The 20,653-nt window shown below is 33.9% G+C and overlaps 1 protein-coding gene across 1 annotated transcript in view; it reads left to right on the top strand.

Annotated features, from left to right (window-relative positions):
- Window positions 1–20,653, top strand: part of SGCZ (sarcoglycan zeta) — a 112,597-nt gene that overhangs the window by 52,463 nt on the left and 39,481 nt on the right. The window contains exon 5 of the mRNA XM_031055428.1: window positions 15,497–15,619. Coding sequence (XP_030911288.1) covers window positions 15,497–15,619 — 123 coding nt within the window. The remainder of the gene's footprint in view (window positions 1–15,496; window positions 15,620–20,653) is intronic.

Genomic DNA, 20,653 nt, shown 5'->3' with positions numbered 1-20,653 from the left:
CATATAATTAGAACTGTAATAGGAAGATGGATTAATATAAAAAAGTGTTATTATTGGGCTGGGGGGGAATATGGCTATATGTTCATTAAGGGAGATGGAAAAAAAATCCAGTGAAACTCTTAATGGGTATTCAATTCTGTAAGCGACAAAATATGTCATTAAAGTGCATCATTAAGACATCTTGGGAATCATCCTAATCTAGGAGGAGTGAAGAAAAAGGATATTAAATATTTTTTTTTAAAAAGTAACTAAGTGTTTTGGATGATTGAGTGGCTGCATGTTTAAATGGTATAAATTCAAGTTATGCTTCAGGACATACAAGACCAAGAGCACACCCATTATTGCAGCACAGCATTTTTTATACTGGCACCAAAATCTGTACAGAGAAAAAGTCACAGCTGTAGCAATGCTTTCTGTTGGGAACTATACCAACTGAGCAAGAGATGTTGGTTTGTACTCCAGTCTATTCATGACATATGGTCTGGAAACTGCCAAGTTTGTGTCTGGATCTCCAAGAGGACTCCACAGCCTTCAGTTTTTAGACATGCCATTTAAGACCAATGGAGCAGATGTAGCACAGACATGAATTGTATGTATAGAATAAAGATGAAAAGATGACAATCCATTGAATTTTGCTGGATAAGTTGTTAGATCTCTCCCCTCGCAGCCCTTACTTACTAATACTTCTGCAGTGTGCATTCTACAGAATTACCTTTACACAACCTTTTTTCTCTGTTAATCAATGTTTGCACAGTTTATATGGAAAATTATTCTTTTTTCCTAACAATCTTAGAAATGCACATTACTTGCTCCCTTTGAGCCACAAGTCTTTTGTCTCCATGCTGTGTGCACATATCTTAGATACCTCTGCCTGCTTTTGAGTGGACTATATTAGGCTCATAAGCACTAAAAAAATGTAACGTGACATTTGAAACTGAAACACATTTGTATTTGATGTAAATTCATCCTCAGGTTGGGTTATTATTTCAACTTTTTTTTTTGAGAGGTTTTTTTTTCAGCTTTTTTCCTAACTGCAATAATTGCTTCTGACAGGTATTTCTGCTACTGTTTGACCCTTTTCAATTCATAAAGAACTCTAGGGATATCTGAAATGCACAAAAAAAAGGCATTTAATTTCTGCTAAGCTTTCAGCCCTCAGACAGAATCATAACTCTCACAGACATCCAGACCTGTACAAGTCACAGCTTTGGAGAGCTCCTGAACCTGTCTCTCTAGTCACTGAGATCTCCAGAGCCGTGCAAATTCAGAAAACATATTTGAACACCAAAATGATATCACATTCTTGCAGCTACTTTTTGAAAATAGCAGGCAGATGTATGATTTTCAATTACAGCACTGCTAACGACTGATAACACTGCTAAAAGATGTACTCAAATAGCTTGTCAAACTTGGAGATCCTTTCCATGCATTTACCACAAAACTTGTCTTGTGTATTCCGAGATCTTTGTCTTTAAAATGTGCTTGCTTACTTGCGGTGCTCCATCAAGAGTACTTGGTTTGTTGTGCAGAAACTGTTGGACATTAGAAACTGCAGGTATGTAACTGTGGGAGTGGGAGTCTCTTTCATCATCCATACCTATATGCTGTATGGCAGTTTCCTATGCTTATATCAAGTGATACCTAAACAGGTAACGCATCCTGCTACCCCTAGGCTTCTGAGGTGCTCAAAGTAACTCATCACCTAAAGGCCACTCCTGATGCTCTCTTTGCAACATTTAGATATCAATGAAGATCTGAAGCAAGACACAACATTTCAAGTATTCTTGCTTTTAGAATCATCTGTGGGAGTAACAAAATGTTATAATATATTCTTTCTCTATGGGGTACCAACAATAATAATAAGGTACGTGTGCAAATATGTGTATATATGTTGCTCTAAATCATTTGTTTGAAATTTTTATGAACTTGAACTAAGTATCCATTAATAACATGCTTAATGAGACAAGAAATGTTTCTGGTTTTGAATCTTGTTTGCATACACTGTAGCCTCAAATGTAAGGTCTTTTCTCCTAAGTATTGCAAGAGGAGGGTGATTTTAGGATGATCAGACACATACGCTCTTTCCTTACTGTTGGAAAAGGAAAACAATGGTCTCAGTTCTTCTCTTATCTGCATACTTGTTCTTGTATCATGTGTAGTAGAGTGCTGGGAGGAAAGGGATGAATTGGTTTACGATCCCTCATCAGTTTTTGCCTTTCAACTGGGCAAACATGGATTAGAACTTGTGAGGAGTATGTGAAAGAAAGGCTTTCTCCTTCTGCTTACAAAGAGGTTTGCCTACCTGTCATTCCAAACTACAGTGAGATTTCCAAAATCTGAAATGTTCTGCTAGTCTAATTTCCATATTAAGGCAATTGCTCTTGCAACCACTGTGGTACAGTAGGATAATTATTATCACTAAGAAGACATGGCAAAACGAAGCCAGATAAATGAATTATCCATTTCTCAGCATTCTCTCAATTTCTATTCCTTAACTGAAATCCAGACTGAATAAACACAAATTTTGGTCCCTAATACCACTTTAATGTGTGCAAATAAGCAATGTAGACAATTCATTTTACCACATTTAGATGAACTAGTAGTCCAGTTTTTGCAGTTATATACAAAGAGGACAATTTCACATTGAAATTCAGAATGAATATGTAGTAGCTTAAAATCTTCTTTTGGGACATTTCTTCATTTATCAAGTTATTGTGGTGAAGGTTTTCAACTTATAGTTACTTCACTTCCTCTTAATTTTCTAATACAGAAAAAAATAAACACAGAGTCCCTAATTTCTGGGCTAAATTACTTGCATTGCTTACATATTTTCAGGTTTTTTGCACCTTAAATGGAATTTTCTGTTGGCAATCATTAGTTGGTGTTTTCCCTGTTACTTTTAGATTAGGTAGTTGTCATTCAGAGAATATTTGGATAACTTACACAGCAAAATCCTATACATTCTGAGTGTACTAATTTTAAAGTATAATATTTCTTTAACTTTTATAGCCTGTTAAGCACTCTTCCCAATTGTAGGAATATAACAAATTTATCAGGAGGTGAAAATGCATCTCGTGTGCTAGTTTGTGGTGCAAATCCATTGTAAGATTTTTTAAATGGAGGTAAAGGGGAGATAGCTTGTTCTTTTTTATACAGGTTAGTTTACCTTGCACTTAACTGCAGAGTTAAAGGGTTTCTTTCATCTTCAGGAGTCATTGCAGAAGGAATGATGGAGCAGTGCCTGGAAGGCCATATGGCTTTATGTCTCCTCCTGGCAAAGCACGTGAGATGAGCCAAGAGGCAGTCAGAAAGTGAGCCATGTTGCTCAGAACAGTTGAAATGTCCAACTGGAATCTAAGTCTCATCCCTCCTCATAATTTACAGTGCAGAATGATGTTGCCTAAATTTCTGTCTGTCTAGTCCATGGAAAAGTCTTTTTACAAACAATCTGTGCTGTAACAGGTTTTGTGATAGGAGTTCGCCTAATGTATACTCTTAATGACTTTGGCTAAACTATCTGGATAATCCACTCCCATTAATTAATTATCCTGAAGTGAGATATTAGGAAAATGTGAAGGTGTCTGAAAACTGGTCCAAACTTTGACCTGTTTGCCAGCACTTTGATGGGTCTGCCAAACTAATCCTGAAAAAATTAACATCATTATTTATTTGAAATTCATCCATATTTATCTTGCAATTCTCCGTTTAAGTAATTTACAAATAATAGAAAGCATTGCTTGTTTGTTTTGATTCAGCATCAAGAGGAAGACAACTCCTTTCTAATTTTTGTTTCTATTTCACTTCTAAATTAGTTGCATCATTTTCTGTGTTAATCTTCATATGTGCATTTGAAATTCAGTTATGGCAAATATCCCTTTGTGGCAAGCCCTTGCATTAACTGGATTGAAAAATAATACTTTTTTACACATCTATTACACAATAAACTCATAAAACTATTAAATATAGTACATCAATCATTTTCTATCCAGTTTGTGCTTGGTTAACAAGATCTCTTTGAAAGGAAGAGTTGCTTTACACAGTACTTCTGATTGCATTTGATAAATTAAGTATATTTTTAGGTTTTTTAGTAATATCTTTCATATCATTATGATGATCTTATTGTAAGTTATGTGCAGACATAACACTACATTGCTGTTTAATATTTTAAATAATACATGGTGTTAAATATATCTTAAGTTTCCCTCATTGCCACATGAATTGCTACATGAAAACTATGCTGTAAAAATAGAGTAATAAGATATCTTTCTGTCAGTTATTAGGACCAAGTAGTAATTCTTTCTTGTAGGTGTTGCCATTATTTAGCCTGGTACCGCCTTCCTGAAAGGCAAGAGCACATCACATCAGTTGAGGTGTCAAGAATTAAAAATTCTCTATGAATAAACACAAATGCAAGCAGCAGTAGGACAGTAATTGAATTCTGTGCAATTTCAGCATGGTTATTTCAGGGGAGAGAGAGTGCTAATACATTATTGATAAGAAACACCTTATCCAAAATGTCTAGGCAGTGGCTATGATTCTTTGCTTTAATTTTTATCATCCTCATCCTCAGATTCTGTTATACAGAATCTTCTTTGAATCTTAAAATGAATAATTTCAGTACTTCCAGAGCTGAGGTCTTAAGACCTCTTCCCATGCCCTTATTTCTGCATTCAGTATATTTTCTTTCTTCTTTCTACCTTATTCAGACTCTAAAAGTTTTTGTCATTTGAGTCTTGATCCAGCTTTTCTTCTCTTTTTCTTTCCCTCAGTCTGAGCTCAGGAAGACTATTTCTACCTCGGATACAAGGTACAGCTCATGTTAGTTCATATCTGAAGTTGTATTGATCTAATGTGGAAAGCATCTTTTCTGTCTGTAATGACAGACAAAAAGAAAAACATACTTTGTACTTTTATAAATAGTCTGATATTTTTCTTTTTGTACCATAGACAAAATACATGTGGCTTGTTTTCTTTCCTTGTTTGTCCATGATCTAAATTTGGAGGGAATTTTAAGGTCTGGTACCTTATTTTTGATGTGGTGCTGGCAGGAACACCTGGCATGCTAAGGACTGGTGAGATGCTGGCTTCCTGCAGGGGAGCCTTCAGAAAGAAGCCACCACAAGCCTTTTTTTCTCATGAAAGCACAGTAGTCTATACCCACTGTCACTTTAGAGGTGATATGAAAATGATGAAAGGGAGCAGTAAATCAGTGTTTTCCAGGCAGGGATTATGGAGGGGAGCAGAAGTACAGCAATGACTGTGCAGAGAGGTGTCCAATCTGCTTGATATGAGCCTCAGCTCGCTGCCTTAGTGTTTCATCTCAGTGCTAACTTTGACCCCAGAGCACCTGTAGTGAGCGTGGACATATACTGAAGTAGATTTTAATTATCAATAGCTATCTGGCAGTGGTATGTCAGTCTTCTGCTTACTTTGGAGCTTTATAGGCTCTTTATTTTATCTTATTGTTTTTTTTAAATACAAGTCTGGACCTTTCCCCTGTTTCTAGAAAATTGGCACTGAAAAAGAGAGAAAAAGGTACTCTGTTGTAATTGTCAAATATTTTATCCTCTTCCCATCCCACCCAACCCGATCCCATAACAAATCAGAGGACCTGGAACTATGAGCAGTTGATTGATTTAACTGTAGAAGTAGAGTCTGAGTGGGAAGAGGTAATTAGTGTTTTCATGGTGCTGCAGAAGTGTTAGTGTTTAAACATTAATCCATTGCCATCTGTCCTGCTGCTGTTACCCACATGCTGTTGGCCAGGACAGAGAGCCTAACTACTGCCCAAATGTTCTGAGCAGGGAAGGAGATGTGGTTTCCTTTTGTGGGAGACATCTCAAGAGTCAAAGAAATGGGGTTATTTAGAGGAAATAAGTAGGCTTTGGATATGGGAGTGGGTTTGAAGGATGCAGCATACATCTTTCAAGGATGGTCCTAATTCTTTGTCTTTAGCTTTATCTGAAGCTAATGCTTCATTTAACTTCAAAAACAGCTGCTGTGCACACCTTGTGACATTCACAAGGCTGCTGCTGGGTGCTAAGCATTATTAAATTACCTACAACATCTGGACTTTTAACAAGTCTCTGACAGGACATTAAGATTTTATTTTTACCCTTTTTTCCCTGATGTTCAGACAGCTCACTAATATTGTCAGGAATATATTATTCTAAGGAGTGAAGGACAAAATAGGGGTAAAAATTGAGAAGACTATTTTAAGTTAATTAAATACAAAGACATAATTTAAAAGAAAGAGAAGGGCAGTGAGATCTTTCTGGTGTTCTTTATTTTCATATTTATTTCAGAGAACACTTGGAGGTAGAAATTCAACAGCCTGCTGATTGTGTTAAAGGTGTTGAAATAACAGCAAAGACATTTTTCAAACATAGGGGTGAAAAGTAATTTGATTGTAGACTTAGATTCTTTCTCCAACTAAATCATCTTTAAAAAGTCTGAGTTCTTTCAGTTTTATTATTGAAGGAACTATGGGAAATCAGCCTGTTTCTATTTGTGAAAGAGATTCTTGCAAGTGAACAGTCAGGCTTGGAAACATTTGTGTTTGCCCATGAAAATTATTTGTCCCTGTGAGATTGTGAACCTCTTAGGTAGCAAGTTCCAGTTCATATAAATTAGATGACTAATATTAAAAAATAAATAATAAAAATATTTCAGTTTCATGGAAATCCCCCTCACATATCTTTAGACTATTAGAACTTTCATCTTAGTGTTATGTTGAAATTATTATTGTTTTATAAAAACATCAGTATTGAAGTATAATTTCTATTCATTGCACTACTCCAAGTCCCATAAAAAATATAGTTCCAGAATGAACTTCAATGTAACACTGAAACTTTAAAATACCTTGTAAAATATCAATTAATAACCCCAGCTAGAACATTGCTGCTTTTTTTTTTGCTTATTTATAAATGAAAATGATAATTTGCCTTTCTTTTGCCTCCATTTAGTACAGGATTAAGTTTCAAGTTCCAAATTATGCCGATATTAGACATATTTAATTGTGCCATTTGTTGATGGGCAGAGCTGTCTTGATGTAATTTATCTCAAACATGTACATGTAAAGATATATTTATTATGGATTTAAAAGCTTTCTTTAATGCATAAATATATCTCTGAAAATAACTTCTTTTTCCTTAGGCTATTCTTAGAGTGATAAATATTGTAGTTGTAACTGAATTATGAACAGATGGCATTGAATTAATGATTAGCTGAATATTTTTAAACTTGACTAGATTTCTTCCTGTGAAGAAAAGCATTCCATAAATCTAAAATTAATTAGTCTCTGGGAACAGTTATCATTCACTGAATTGCTAACGTGTTAGAGATCAATATATTAGAGAGTGAGCATTTTTTCCAATTCAAAATTAAGGACTACCTTGCCTTTAAAATAAGTTATTATAACATTAGGGTTCCAAAACTTCATGATTTTCCTTGTGTCCTATTTTGCACAGATATTTTGATTGCAGAAGTTGTTTTGCTACTCTTTTATCATACGTATTACCCGTAGCATCTGGACATGTTATGACCTCAAAGTTTTCACACACTTAAAGATTTCTACCCATTTTGCTTCTGGTGCAGAAGAAGAAGCCAGGTGCTAATTTAGCACATTTAGTTTTCTCTCGTTGAGTGATTATGGTTGGCTTGCCATACTTCTGATGTGAAAGCTTTCAGCTAGTCCAGACAAAAACTCCACTTATGCTGCAGGTCTTGTCTCTGAATTTGCACATCCATCTGCATCTAGGTTATATTTCTTTCCAGACACGGGATCGTACGCTCTTTCAAGGACACTTCAGATTTCCCAAGGGTGTCAGCGTAGCCTCCATAAGTGGGGTATTTCAAAGGTAGACAATCTGGCAATGGTTCAAATCACAAAGATGCAGAATTTCAGTGTCAGCAGGGTTACTGGCTGAGGTAGATGTCTTCATCAGTGAATTGAATTGCATCTTATGTGTTACAAGTCAACAATGAACTCCACTGAGAACATTAATCAAAAGAGACACTTCCAGAAGCTAAGAGACCAAATATGCTTTTATCCTGCTTCTACAGCTTTCTGGCTCTTGTCCCACTGTCAAGGGCAAGGAGACAAGTAATTTCCTAAATGGGTAATGCAGAAATCCTGAGAGCTGGGTTAAGACCTCATTGTCTTGTGCCTTCATCACAGCAGATGCAACTTGCTCAGAAATCTGCAAATGCATTTCACTGATCTGCAAAGTAGCAGAAGGGTTTAAAATTATCATTTTCTAGTAATCAGACTATATTTTTTTCTCTTGTTTTACTACTCAGTAGTAACCAGTGGTAGCCTTTTTGTGGATGAGTATCTTTCAGTATTTTGTACATTCTTTCATTAAATCTTTCTCAGATAAAGTGTGATTATATGAAATGCTAAGACCTTTTGCATAGATAGCTTCAGGATATTTGAACTCCCTAGCTAAAGCAGATAATTGGAGAAATAGTCAGTTTGTAAAAATTAGACTTTTATGGTCTTCCTTATACAGTAACTATCAGTATTGAATTAATATTATAAAAATGTGAAATAGGGGTTTTTTGACATTTCTTTTTTCAAGAAAGTTTCTGGGTGCTCTGGTAGCTTATGTCCTTTGTTTAGGTCTTCTCTCTCCAAGTGTGATTAATTCAATTCTTTATCTCAAAAAGGTTTGATTTGCATTCAGAAACATTATAATGGTCTAATTCACTACATTGTGAGTAATATTATACAATACTTTTGAGTCACAACAGGGTTTATTTAAAGTCTATGGGAAACTGCCAAAAGCATCTGGAAGAACAATTTGTATCTTTTTAATCGCGTAGGGGGAAAAAAGGAAGATGCAAAGCCAATCTCTTAATAAGAAGGGTACATTAAGAATATATTGACAAGGTGGAGATAGGTCAAATGTTGGATTCCATGATTTTGGAGGTCTTTCCAACCTGAATGATTCTGTGATTCTGTGAATATGGGCAAAAATATTTGCTAGCTTTTAATTTTTATTAATAAAACACCAAAAAATGGCCAAAATGCCTGCCAGGTAGAAAAAAGTCTCAGAATAACTGTCCAATGCTTACAGAGAATATTACCAGTAAGAAAGACAAAACTGAAATGCTTTTCTTTTTAAATCTTTACAAAGTAAGATCCATAATGGTTATTTAAAAAGGTCAGAGGATAAATAAGAGGAAAGGTAAAGAACCATTGGGTTACATGAATGTATTTCGCTTCATCCAGTTTCATTTTCAGTCCAGTTGCCTCAGAGTGATAAAGCAGGATGCATAAAGGCCTTGTAGGTATTTTAGGCAGCTTGCAGATGAGAGATTAGGTCTCAAAAGATGCAAATAATTAAAACATCAGATTTATTTTTAAGAAAAGAATAAAGTAGAGATGTAGAGATTTATACATCAGTGAATTTTCAGTAGAATTTCTGGTAAATTGGTAGAATATTCAATAGGGAAATCTGGCTATAATTGTGGCCTAAAGGAAATATATAATGATAAACAGTAACAGGTTTAGCAAGGAATGATTTACATGATCTGCAAGATGTTATATTTCCCAAGGAGAAATTCAACAGTCCTGTTTTGTCTTTGAGTTTCATCTATCTAATGGGGACATTTCATAACTCCCCTTACTATTTCTGTGTGTTCTTGCTATTTGATTTGAATGTGGTGTTCATCAAGTACAGCAGGTAGTCAGGTACCTCACAATTAATTGTTCTGTCTATTTTTAACTCTCATTTCTCTTCAGTGGAATGTGCAGCTACTTAGAAACAACTCAGTATTTTCATAAAATCTAGTGACCAAACAGCATAATTATAGCCTTACAGCCTAGCATAGCTAATAGAGAGAATGGAAATATTCCCACTAATTTTGTATTGAGCAGTAGTGCCCAGACTGCTTCAGTAAGCCTTGGCTTCCAAAAGGTATATGTTCAGTTTTGTAAATTATTTATGTTGTAAATACTAAACCCATCACAAAAAGCTAATATTTACAGGGTTAAGGATAAGACTGAAGACTTGGATGATTCTCTTAGGACTTAGTAATATTCAGGTTACATTCATCATGACTAAGAAAAACTGATTAGCTTTCTACTCCCATTCACATTTTGTAGTGCACAAAATATGTTAGATTTATAAATAATACAGTTGCATGAGCTGGACTTTTGTGCTTGTCAATGAAAGCTAAGTTGATAAATGCAGCTATAAAAAGAAGTTAACATATTGTGGCTATTTATCGATGTCACAAAGAAACATTCCTGGACAATAAAGGAAAACATGTAGGAAAGAGAATGTCATAGAACTGGTAATAAAAAATAATATATATTTATTTAAAATTTAACCTACTATTTATTTTATACTTTAAATACTTCATTTAATAATCTAATTAAAAATTTATCCATTTACAGAAACCATGTATATTTATTTATTATTAATATGTTGATTATATTTTTGTATGTTTATAATATGTCTCTAGTATTGTGAGAAAAATAAGTCTGATACAAAAGTAATTTTACTTGCTGCAAGACTCAGTTAATGAATCTAGATCATGTTTTGAGTAAATTAACCTTAATGGGATTATAAAAGGGGCAAAACATACAGTGTGAAGTCCTACAGATAAATTTTGGTGCCTGACATATCTTCCTGTGTCTTGCTTGGCTTTCTTATTTAAGGAGCCATATAAGCAATTAAGATATTATAGCTAAAATTGCAGACAATGCACATCCTTTTAACCATTACAGAAGCAAAATAAATGTGTTGACTTAAAGCTCAAACAAGCTTCAAGAAGCAGAGAATCACATTTTGCTTTCATTCCCCCGTGAGTATAGCTCATAGCTGATGAAATTATGAACAGCTGTATCTGATCAGACCAAAGGTCTGTTCAGCCTTGTAATTCCTGAGTCTCATGGAAATTACCATATGTTAGGGGTAGTAGGCAGAAAAGCTCAGAATTGCTCTTGAGTTGTTGTGGCCTTATCTAGAAGTAGGATGGAGGGTGTTGTCTGCTGCTGCTGGTATGCTACTCCCACATACTATTTTCATAGCTGGGGTCCCAATGTCAAGGTGCACGAGGAAGACAGATCGCAGGATGTATTTTATCTATTGCAGAGGTGACAGACAATATTTCAGATGTGTTTTTCAGTGAAACTGATATACCATATCAACAGTGGATCTTACAGTACTGGGTTAATGTTCGACCTTAGAAGTCTTTTAGAACCATAATGATTCTATGATTCTACAAAGTTCCTAAAAGTAAAACCAGCTTGGGAGGGCAGAACTTTTCTGTCAGATGTCATTTGACAAAGTCCTAAACCTGTAATATGACTAATCTTTCATGGATATTACTGGGTCTGTAGGTCACGATGAAGGAAGTCTCCTGCCTGATCCAGATGGTTCTACTGAGTTTCCTCTTATAATAATGTGTGCTTTATTCCTATTCCAATAATTTATGTTGACAGATGTTATTGTTCACTTCCACAAAAGGTAACAAATGTGTGCTTTTCTTCTTCTCACCCAGCATTTGCTCCAGCTTCCCTTGTCTGAGTAGATAATAATTAGAATAGGAAACCTTGAAGATCAACCTCTCTTAGAAACAGTAGCTTTCTGACATCTCTACCATTGGTAGCATGGCTACCAACTATTGAGAGAGAGCGAGCTAATGGATCTTTTACCTTCTACTTTCACACTTTTTAGTTATAATGAAGGTGTTCCCTTCCCTTCCTCAGCAAACGGAACACAGAATATGTTTTGATTGTTGTGAATCTTTGCTTGTGTAGAAGTTTTGCTCTCAGCTGAAAGTTCTCTTTTTCTTTTCCAAATTCCTCAGTGCTTCTGTTCTGTTCAACTGCTACAAATCCTTCATTTGCACAATCGCTCTTGCATTCACTGAATTTTTTTTAAGATCTCTGCTGTCCAAAATACCATAATATCTATAATTCCTATGAATATTAAAAAAATATCTAGATGTATACTTCTCAAAAATTGATCTTAGACCCAGATGACTGTTGAATCTTTATTAAAAATGCTTTATCTATTTAATCGCCAATCTCAGAAGCATCAACACATTCTCATAAAAGTAACTTTCTTTGTCATCCAGACTCTGCATAAAACTCTGCATTTAATAAATGTTTAAATAACCCATTTTTCATTGGAGAACCAGAAGAAAGTATATTGAACTCTATCATATTTCCTATTTACAAGAACCAGTTTGTGGTAATTCCATTTGAATTCTAATTCCTATATTCAATTTAAGGTTGTTGATTTTTTATCTTTTCTGTGTCTGTTGTGTGCCAGGTGGACATGGAAGGTGATTAAGAAATCAGACACAACTGCTAGTGTTTGTAATCATATTTTAACCTTGTAAGAATGGAGAGTTCTTGTTTCTATTTATTATCACAGCAAATAATGGTTCTAATTATTATTTCTGAATAATAATAATGAAGTACTGTAAGTAATCATTGACTTTAAAATGAAAAATGTTAGAACATGCATTCTTCATATTATTATTATATTAATTAGTAAGTCAAACTCTACAAATTCAAAATAGTTTTTATTTTGAAATTTAATCTCTATTACTGTTAATCTGGATTACAGAACCATAATTTGCTGTATTTTTACAGCATGTACTGCCCAATATTTTCATTTAATGCATCTTCACTACAGTTAAAATGAACAATTTTAGGCTCTGTACCATTTTAAATGTAGCTGGTTTAACGATAATTTCAATTATACAACTGCTGTGCACGAAGCATGTGTTATAAACCATCATTACATACCATGTATATATGAATATGATACACATATTTTTCATCTATATACTTTAAATGAAAGGAATTTCACAGAAACATAATAATTTAATTGAGAATTATGTATCTGAATTTACAAGTAAATAGTTTTCCTGAACACAAGATGAGAAAAGAGTTTGTCATAGACATCTCCTGAACCTGATTAAAGCTGTTATGTAGCCAACTCCATGTCTAGGATGAAGTAGAATAACAATACAGTAAAAAATAGCAAAGCTAAACAGCTTTTCTGGTAGCCATGTGTTTGATAGAAATTACCTTTCCAAACAGAATGTAGAAGATTGATTTTCATATATGATTCTCTGGACTGAAGTATGCATTATTCAAGCAGATATGATTTGCTGAAAATAGTGATGGCTCTACAAGTTTGAGATTAGAATTTCAAAATACTTCCTTTGTTCATGCATAATATTCAAAGACTTGACATTGTTTTTATTAGTAGCACTATTAAAGATTCAGGCATTTCATGAGACGTGTATGTTGGTAGAGTGGTTTTGGAACACAGCAATTTGCTTTACAGCTAAGAAGATAATACCCTAATACATTGCAAATGCAACTGCTTGCTCCTATTTCAACTGGGAAATAAAAATGAAACTAAACAGAATTCCATTTTGCTAGCACTGAGTACTCTGTAGACAGTTCAACTTTTCTAAACCAGTTTTATAACATTCACACCTGGTTCTATGCCAAAGAGACAGATGTAACATGTATTATGTTTTTTAGTAATCTCTCAAGTGCCTTGAACCCACTAACTACCATTTCAGCAATAAGTAATACAAGTAATACACTATTGAGTCCTGAGTGAAACATGAAGTAAAAACCCATTTATTTTAGCATTAAAATTTATTTACTTCCTGTAATGCTATTTTGGACTAGCTGAATTCTAGGTGTACTTTTATACAATGTGTTTCTGAAGCAGCACAAATAGTATCTAAAGTATATGCATTCCTTAGTCAAAGTTCCAGACCATTGTTATTTAAGTAATTTTTAATGAAAACCTATATTATCCTAAATACATCACAAGTTTGTAAAAGCTGTTATTGAAACATGGGCTGTCACTTAGAGTGATATATAATGACTAAGAATGTGGCAGGTCTTTTCTCTTCCCTACAGAGCTAAAAGCTTTGATGGGTGTAAATTAGTAATGTCACAGTACTTATAATGCCACTTTCTTTTAGGTGGTTAAGCTATCATCAGCTCTTAAATAAAGATGAAACTATTTAGTATTAAGTAATTTGTAATTATCCTTTGGTTTCCCGAAGCATAAGTATGGTTGCAGGACAAGTGAATCCCCAAACATCTGCATATGAAATCTGCCTCTGTTTTTAGAAAGATTTTGTATTTTTTCAAACTAAAGCCAACAACCTGATTAACAAATTTTAAAAAAACTTTAGTCGGGGAGGGGAGTGGGAAAAATACCATTTGACACATTTACTGAATAAACATATAAATTCAACAAAAGGCATCATCACAAGTATTTTGATAATTCTTTTTCATTTTATTTTTTTGTTCTGAATCAAAAATAGCCAGAATTTTTTTTTACAGTACAAACATAAGTTCATCTGAAAAGTAAGAGGAACTGTTTTGATCACATAGCTGATTCTGCAAATTATGAGCTGCTAAGGCAATTCCTTGACCGAAATTAATTATCACAGTTTTTATATTCCTTATTACATATTTTGATACTATGCATTTGCATATTAGACTAAAACCTTACATATTATGGAGCAGGAGTTTTTACAAACTTTTAAACCAGATTATTAAACTGAAATATCATATATAAATTTATTTGTCCATAATGCCCTCCACATAACTTATATGCATATAGATTTATTTCAGGAATACATTACAGTTTAATTATGGATCATAGAGAAAATTTCAGATTATTATTCCTTGAAAAAATGTATCTTGCTTTATGTCTTGTTGTGCCATATGAAGTTGATTGGTTTGCTTTTCAACACCATTTTCAGAAATGGTGTTTGCTTTCACTTATTAATAACATAAATTTTTGGGAAACAATTTCATACACAAAACACTGGAGAGTTTTGTGTACTAAAGACCTGTAAATTGAAAAGCATAGTAAATTTAAAAGCCTTAGTACCTGCAAACCGTCTTCATTGCAGTTAGATCAATCCATATATCTGTCCAATTCCAGAATTGTTTTAGGATTTTTGAGCTTTGAGACATTTGGGAATATTGTTTCATAAAATATGCCAGAAATTTTGATATCTTAGTCCATGTTTTTTGTTTGTTTTTGTGTTTTGTTGTTTTTGTTATCTATTCTCTAAGTTTGCAGTAGAAGTGAATGAAAAATACAGTTTTCTGCTGTGTTTATTTGTGTGTCTTGATGGAATAGGGTCATGCATTATCTTTATTTTTTCATTGGCAAGAAACTGCAATTTGAACTGAACAAACCCCAGAAAGCTCTGTCTGAATTGGCACTTCAAGATCTCAGTGTTTAAGTACATTCTAAATATTAGTGTTGATTTCCACATAATGCTGAATAGATGTTTTTCATAGTTATTTCTGTAAACTATTTTAACAGTATTTCATAATGCAAATTATTTATCAGGCTTACAGAAAGCCAAATATTTTCATAAAGCATCATGTATTCAATATGTTTTGGATATTCAATTTATGCCGATGATTAATTCTCAGAAAATATCTTAGATGTAATGATCACTTCCTTGATTTCAGGGGCTGATGCTGTGGAAGCTCAGTGTAAGAGATTTGAAGTGAGAGCAAGTGACAGTGGAAGAGTGTTGTTTTCTGCAGATGAAGATGAGATTGTCATTGGAGCTGACAGACTGAAAGTAACAGGTATGGTAATAATAAAGATTCTAAATGCATGTAAACATATATTTTTTAATACCTTTAGTAGTAAACTATCAATCTTCTACAAAATTTTAGTCCGCTGGAGAAGAAAACGTCTTCTCGTTAACAGAGATTGTTTGACCAACCAAAAGATATTGCATAATCTAAATATCAATTCCTCTAAAGGTAGATTTAAATTTAAATTCTACAGGATCAACTGTGGTACAAATCACACTTACCACTGTGTTTTGGCTTTATATGTTACCATTAGTTATTGTTTTGTGGTGTGTGTGCCATTTGTTTAGGTAATGCTCCTTCACAATAATAAAAAATATTATATATATGGTAGCCTTTGTTTTTTCTGTATACAAGGTATCAAGTCTAACTTTGATTTGAATTAAGATTTCACGAGGCTCAGCTGAAAAACCTTGCCTTGACTTGGGTATATTAGTTTATAATGAAATAAAGGTTACTGTTACAGTTTCACCCCAGCCAGCAATTTAACCTTGCATTCGCTCCTCTACCCGTGCGGGTGGGGGAGAGAGGTGGACGGGTGAAAATTAAAAAGAAAATTAATGGGTGGAGATAAAGACAGTTCATAGGTAAAGCAAAAGTCACACACGCAAACAAAGCGAAAAAAGGAATTCATTCACTGCTTTCCGTGGGTAGTGAGGTGTTCAGCAATCTGCAGTAAAGGAGGGCCCCATCAGGCATTACGTGGAAAAGGAGAATCATGCGGAATCCTGCTAAGGCTCAAACTTGGTCATAATACTAAATGCTGAGAGAATTAATCTTAAATGTACAATTGACACAGGAGATTTTAAAGTATCTCTCATAAGTTAAAAAATAAAACAACTTATAAATGGCACTAAGAATTAGATTCCCCACCACTGAGAAATGCATTCATAAATTTTGATGTCATGATCTTTATTTTTAATCAAATATTTGGCACCATAAGAATTAATTTTATCCAAAGATTGTGTGATACCTTTAAATTCTTCAGGAAACACATGAAAGGTGATGAGTCCCTATGAGCAACATCAATCAGACTGTATTACTCCACATGGCATGATATGACTGATGAAACCTGGCAGGAAATCATAATGTCAAACATCAACCAGAATTTTTTTCTTTAGTTTATTTTTCTCAAGCTTGTGTTTTTCATTATCATGGTGCCTTGGGGTGAATATAGGAAAGGAATTATGGAAGAAGAAATACAACAAAAGATGAATATAAAAAAAGGGAAAATAAGATGTGCTTATTTGGAGATAAATCTCTCACATGTATTTATTTAAGGGTAGTACTACAATGAAATTATTTTCTTTTCTTCTGTAGCAATCAATAGTGTCTCTTTGAAAACACTTCACTGTGAATGTGTCCAATAAATTATTTCTTTTGGTACTTGATTTTCAAAGTATGCTTATGGGCATTTGTAAACTACCATGGCAATGTGGGATTTTTTTGTATATTATTTTTCCTCTATTCAGAAGAATGTTTTTAATGCTCAGCTTTTAAAAGCAGTCTATCATAAGTCAGTTTAAGAAATTCTTGATTAATAAAAACTGAAAGATTAAGTTGACAGCTTCTCACTGATTATTTTTTGTAACATTTTTATTTGTAAATTTTTATGTAGGCAGCCTATTCCAAGCAAAAAAGGTATGGTAGAAAGAGGGCAGTAATTTATTCAATTTATTTTCCAGATAAGAAAAATATAGTATCAGAAGTAGTACTTTTTGGTTCAGAGATATTGCATTTATCTATTTGTATACTAAGAGTCTCTCACTTTAAAATTAGGCAATTGGCTGTTCTAGTTGAACTTCTTATTCTTCCTTACATCACCAGTTTTGCTTTTTCTTTTAACTGCATAAGCTCTTTTCTGCTTTATTACTCAAGGAAAGAAGACATAGGATTCAGATTTTTGTGTTGTTAGAGAGCTATTAAAATTGCAATTGTCTATTGTCCTTGTGAACAGAGATGCCTCCTGCCACCAAGTTTAACATGTATCATGGAGATTTGGAGAGAAGAAAGAGAAAGGCTTGGTGAAGCGAACATATTGTTAAAGAACTGGGGAAACAAGTAGTAACAAAAAGCTCATTTTCTGGCAGGCTCATGGGTTTCTTTCTGCACATGGTTAAGCCTTTCTCCATTTTTTTATATTCACCCTGCCATTTCAGGCATCTATAGCATCACAGGGTCTTCTTCTGTCTCTCTGCACCTATAGAACAAGAGTATCTGTTTGATTTTTACTTCTCTTATTTAAATCTTAGTTCAAAATTTTCTTCCCTTTGCTTTTGTTTCATTTTTCTTTTACCTGGAATATGATCTCTGTAAGATACTCTTGTAACAGAACTGCAATGGTCAGCCTTGTTCATGAGAGTACAAGCACATATCATGAGGCAGTTTTGTCCTGCCAGAGCACTTTTGAGTATTTCTCAATACTCAAAGGGTATTTCTCTCTCTATGATTTCAAAGGAAAAGAGACAGTAATTTAACTCTCATGTTGTCTCCTGCAAGTTCTTTTGATCTATGTAATTCCTTCATTTTTCTATAATGTTCTTTATTTAAACATGATTTTATCTCTGACCCTTCTTTTGAGACTCATAAAATCAATAGTATAGATTCTTTTGTTCCAGGTTTACATAGCTTCTATATAAGTTATACTTGCACATGTGGCTTTTTATGTTTATTAATTACCCTTTAAAAAATAGATTTGTAAATTAAATTAGACAGGTCATCAATCAGAAGCCATTGCTGTTCTGCAGTCAAATCCAATTATGTTTTCTAGATGTTGCAAATCAGCTATATAATTTTTTCTAAATAACCCAGTCTAAATTGTTTGGAAAATATTACTTACCTTTAAGGAAATTGAATTAATCTTGTTTCCTACTACTTTCTTAATTTCTGAATTATTTTCTTTCTTACTGCTGCATGTCTGGGTGGTGTAGTCTGTTTTAGCCCAGGACCTGAAGTCCTTTCTGGATAGAACTGAATTTTTTTATTATGATAATTAACACGTCAACAGTAATACTTTTTCTCTAAAAAGAAATAAGGAGCTGCTTAGAAATTTGTCAGTTATAGTTTTACCGAGATTTTAGTTCTGTAGAGTTCAACCACTTCACAATTTTTGGAAACACAAATTTCTCAGATACATGAAGTTCCACGTCTGTATTGTATGACCTGATCTAATTGGTTGAAGATCACTTTTTTCCCATATTTCAAACGTAGAAATAGTTCTCACTGGGGGAATTGCAGTTGTACAAAGGTTTGCACATTGTTGCTAGAAGTGCTAGGAGAAACAAAAGCATAAAAAAATTGCAGGTCATTATGACTTTCTAAGACCCTTCTTCCTTGTCAAATAGCACAATCATGTGGAAAAATGGAAGTTGGAAGAGGACAGTAGAACACATACTGTGGTAGCTTTCTCAGATTAATAGCAGGATGTATATGGGCCAAATATACTTTTACACCAAAACACTGTCAGGAAAAAGTATGTGAAGGGCTGCAAGTATCTTTTTCATTACACTGAAGTATTTGCTTACAGTGGGTTCAGTCTGGCTTTTGATCAGTCATTGACTTCACTAGATAAAAGAGGAGAGCCTTGATGTGTCAAGGAAGCTTCAGAAGGTTCCAGCATACCTATAGTCCAATAATATTCTAATAATAATCGGAATTAATATGCAGAGAAGTGCATCAATACTTCAGTTTTGATTTTAAGACTGTGCTACAGGACTGGGAGTCTGCAGGTAATTGAAATATAGAAAGGTCTTCCAGGGTAGTTAAAAGGAAATGATAAAGTAGAAATACGGCTTATGGCTATAAAAAGGAAATATGACAGAATTATGAGGAAATATATGTGAATTGCAAATTAGGTTGGAGAAGTAGAAATAAAATATTTATAACAAGTACTGAAATGTAGAAAAATAACTTATTATTTGATGTATGTGGTTATTACAGTAGACTTATATCTAGTGCATAGAGAGACTGAATAGGAATTTCAGTATGAATGGGAAAGAAGATCTTGGATTTTCCATGTTCAGTGGGTGGATTGCTGTTCAGGACAGATGGAGTTTGGAGAGTGAAGTGGCATAAGATGAAGGGAAGCATTTAATCATTTTAAGGTGGCTTATGGAGCCAAATTATCTGACCACAATAAAACAGTATTTGATGTGGTGCTAAAATTTAATCCTTTAAGCAGATATGACAAATTCTTGGCATCCTGAGCACTGAATGAACCTGAAATCTTTTGTCATCATTTGTCAGTAACAAAAATGCATCACATATATAGGATTTCTGTGTTTCCTGAGTAATGAATACATTAATATGTAGTCCAGTGATTAATAAGGTTTCTGATAAGCTTGTTTAGGTCTCAGGAAAGCACTTAATGTCTATTCTTGCCTTTAAGGGAACTCTGACTGAAAGATATTATTAGTCTAACCACTTGACAAAACAACCTGTCAGGGCATGACTCTGGAGGTACAACTACAGAGCTGATTACAATCACATTTATATATCTGACTCAAACCTGTCTATGAACTGAAAGCTTTATGAGAAGGCTACAAATGGTGAGAATAAATAAATGAATAAGTAAATTTATTATCAAGGACATTGCTTAAATAAATTTAGATCTTCTATTTAAGGGTAGAACGCATCCAGCCAGCTCAGACTCCAAGCAGTGTGTACTTAACTTACACCAGCCTGGAGGTGACTGTGTAGACTGTTGGAAGAATACATTAACCTAAGGATAATAACAGTTTATTGGCAAAATAACAATTTTGATTTTGTCACTTAAAATTGTGGGGAAGCAAAAGAAGAATTGGTCTCAGAAACATATGTAAAGTGAAATAAGTCTTAGTAAAAGAAGTTTTTCTGAAAAGGGAATAAACTAAAAAAGCAGACAAATGTGCAGAGAGTTCTGTCAGAGCAGGAAAACATAGTCAGTTCCTCTACAGCCATTTCAGTGAAAAATACTTATCTAGCCTGTTCTGTAGACTGAGAAATAGATGAAACCAGCATATAGTCAGGCAGAAGAAAGGAAAAGAA

This window comes from Geospiza fortis, unplaced genomic scaffold, assembly GCF_000277835.1.
Source record: "Geospiza fortis unplaced genomic scaffold, GeoFor_1.0 scaffold40, whole genome shotgun sequence".
Lineage (NCBI taxonomy): Eukaryota > Metazoa > Chordata > Aves > Passeriformes > Thraupidae > Geospiza > Geospiza fortis.
This window is presented reverse-complemented; position numbering and strand designations above follow the sequence as displayed.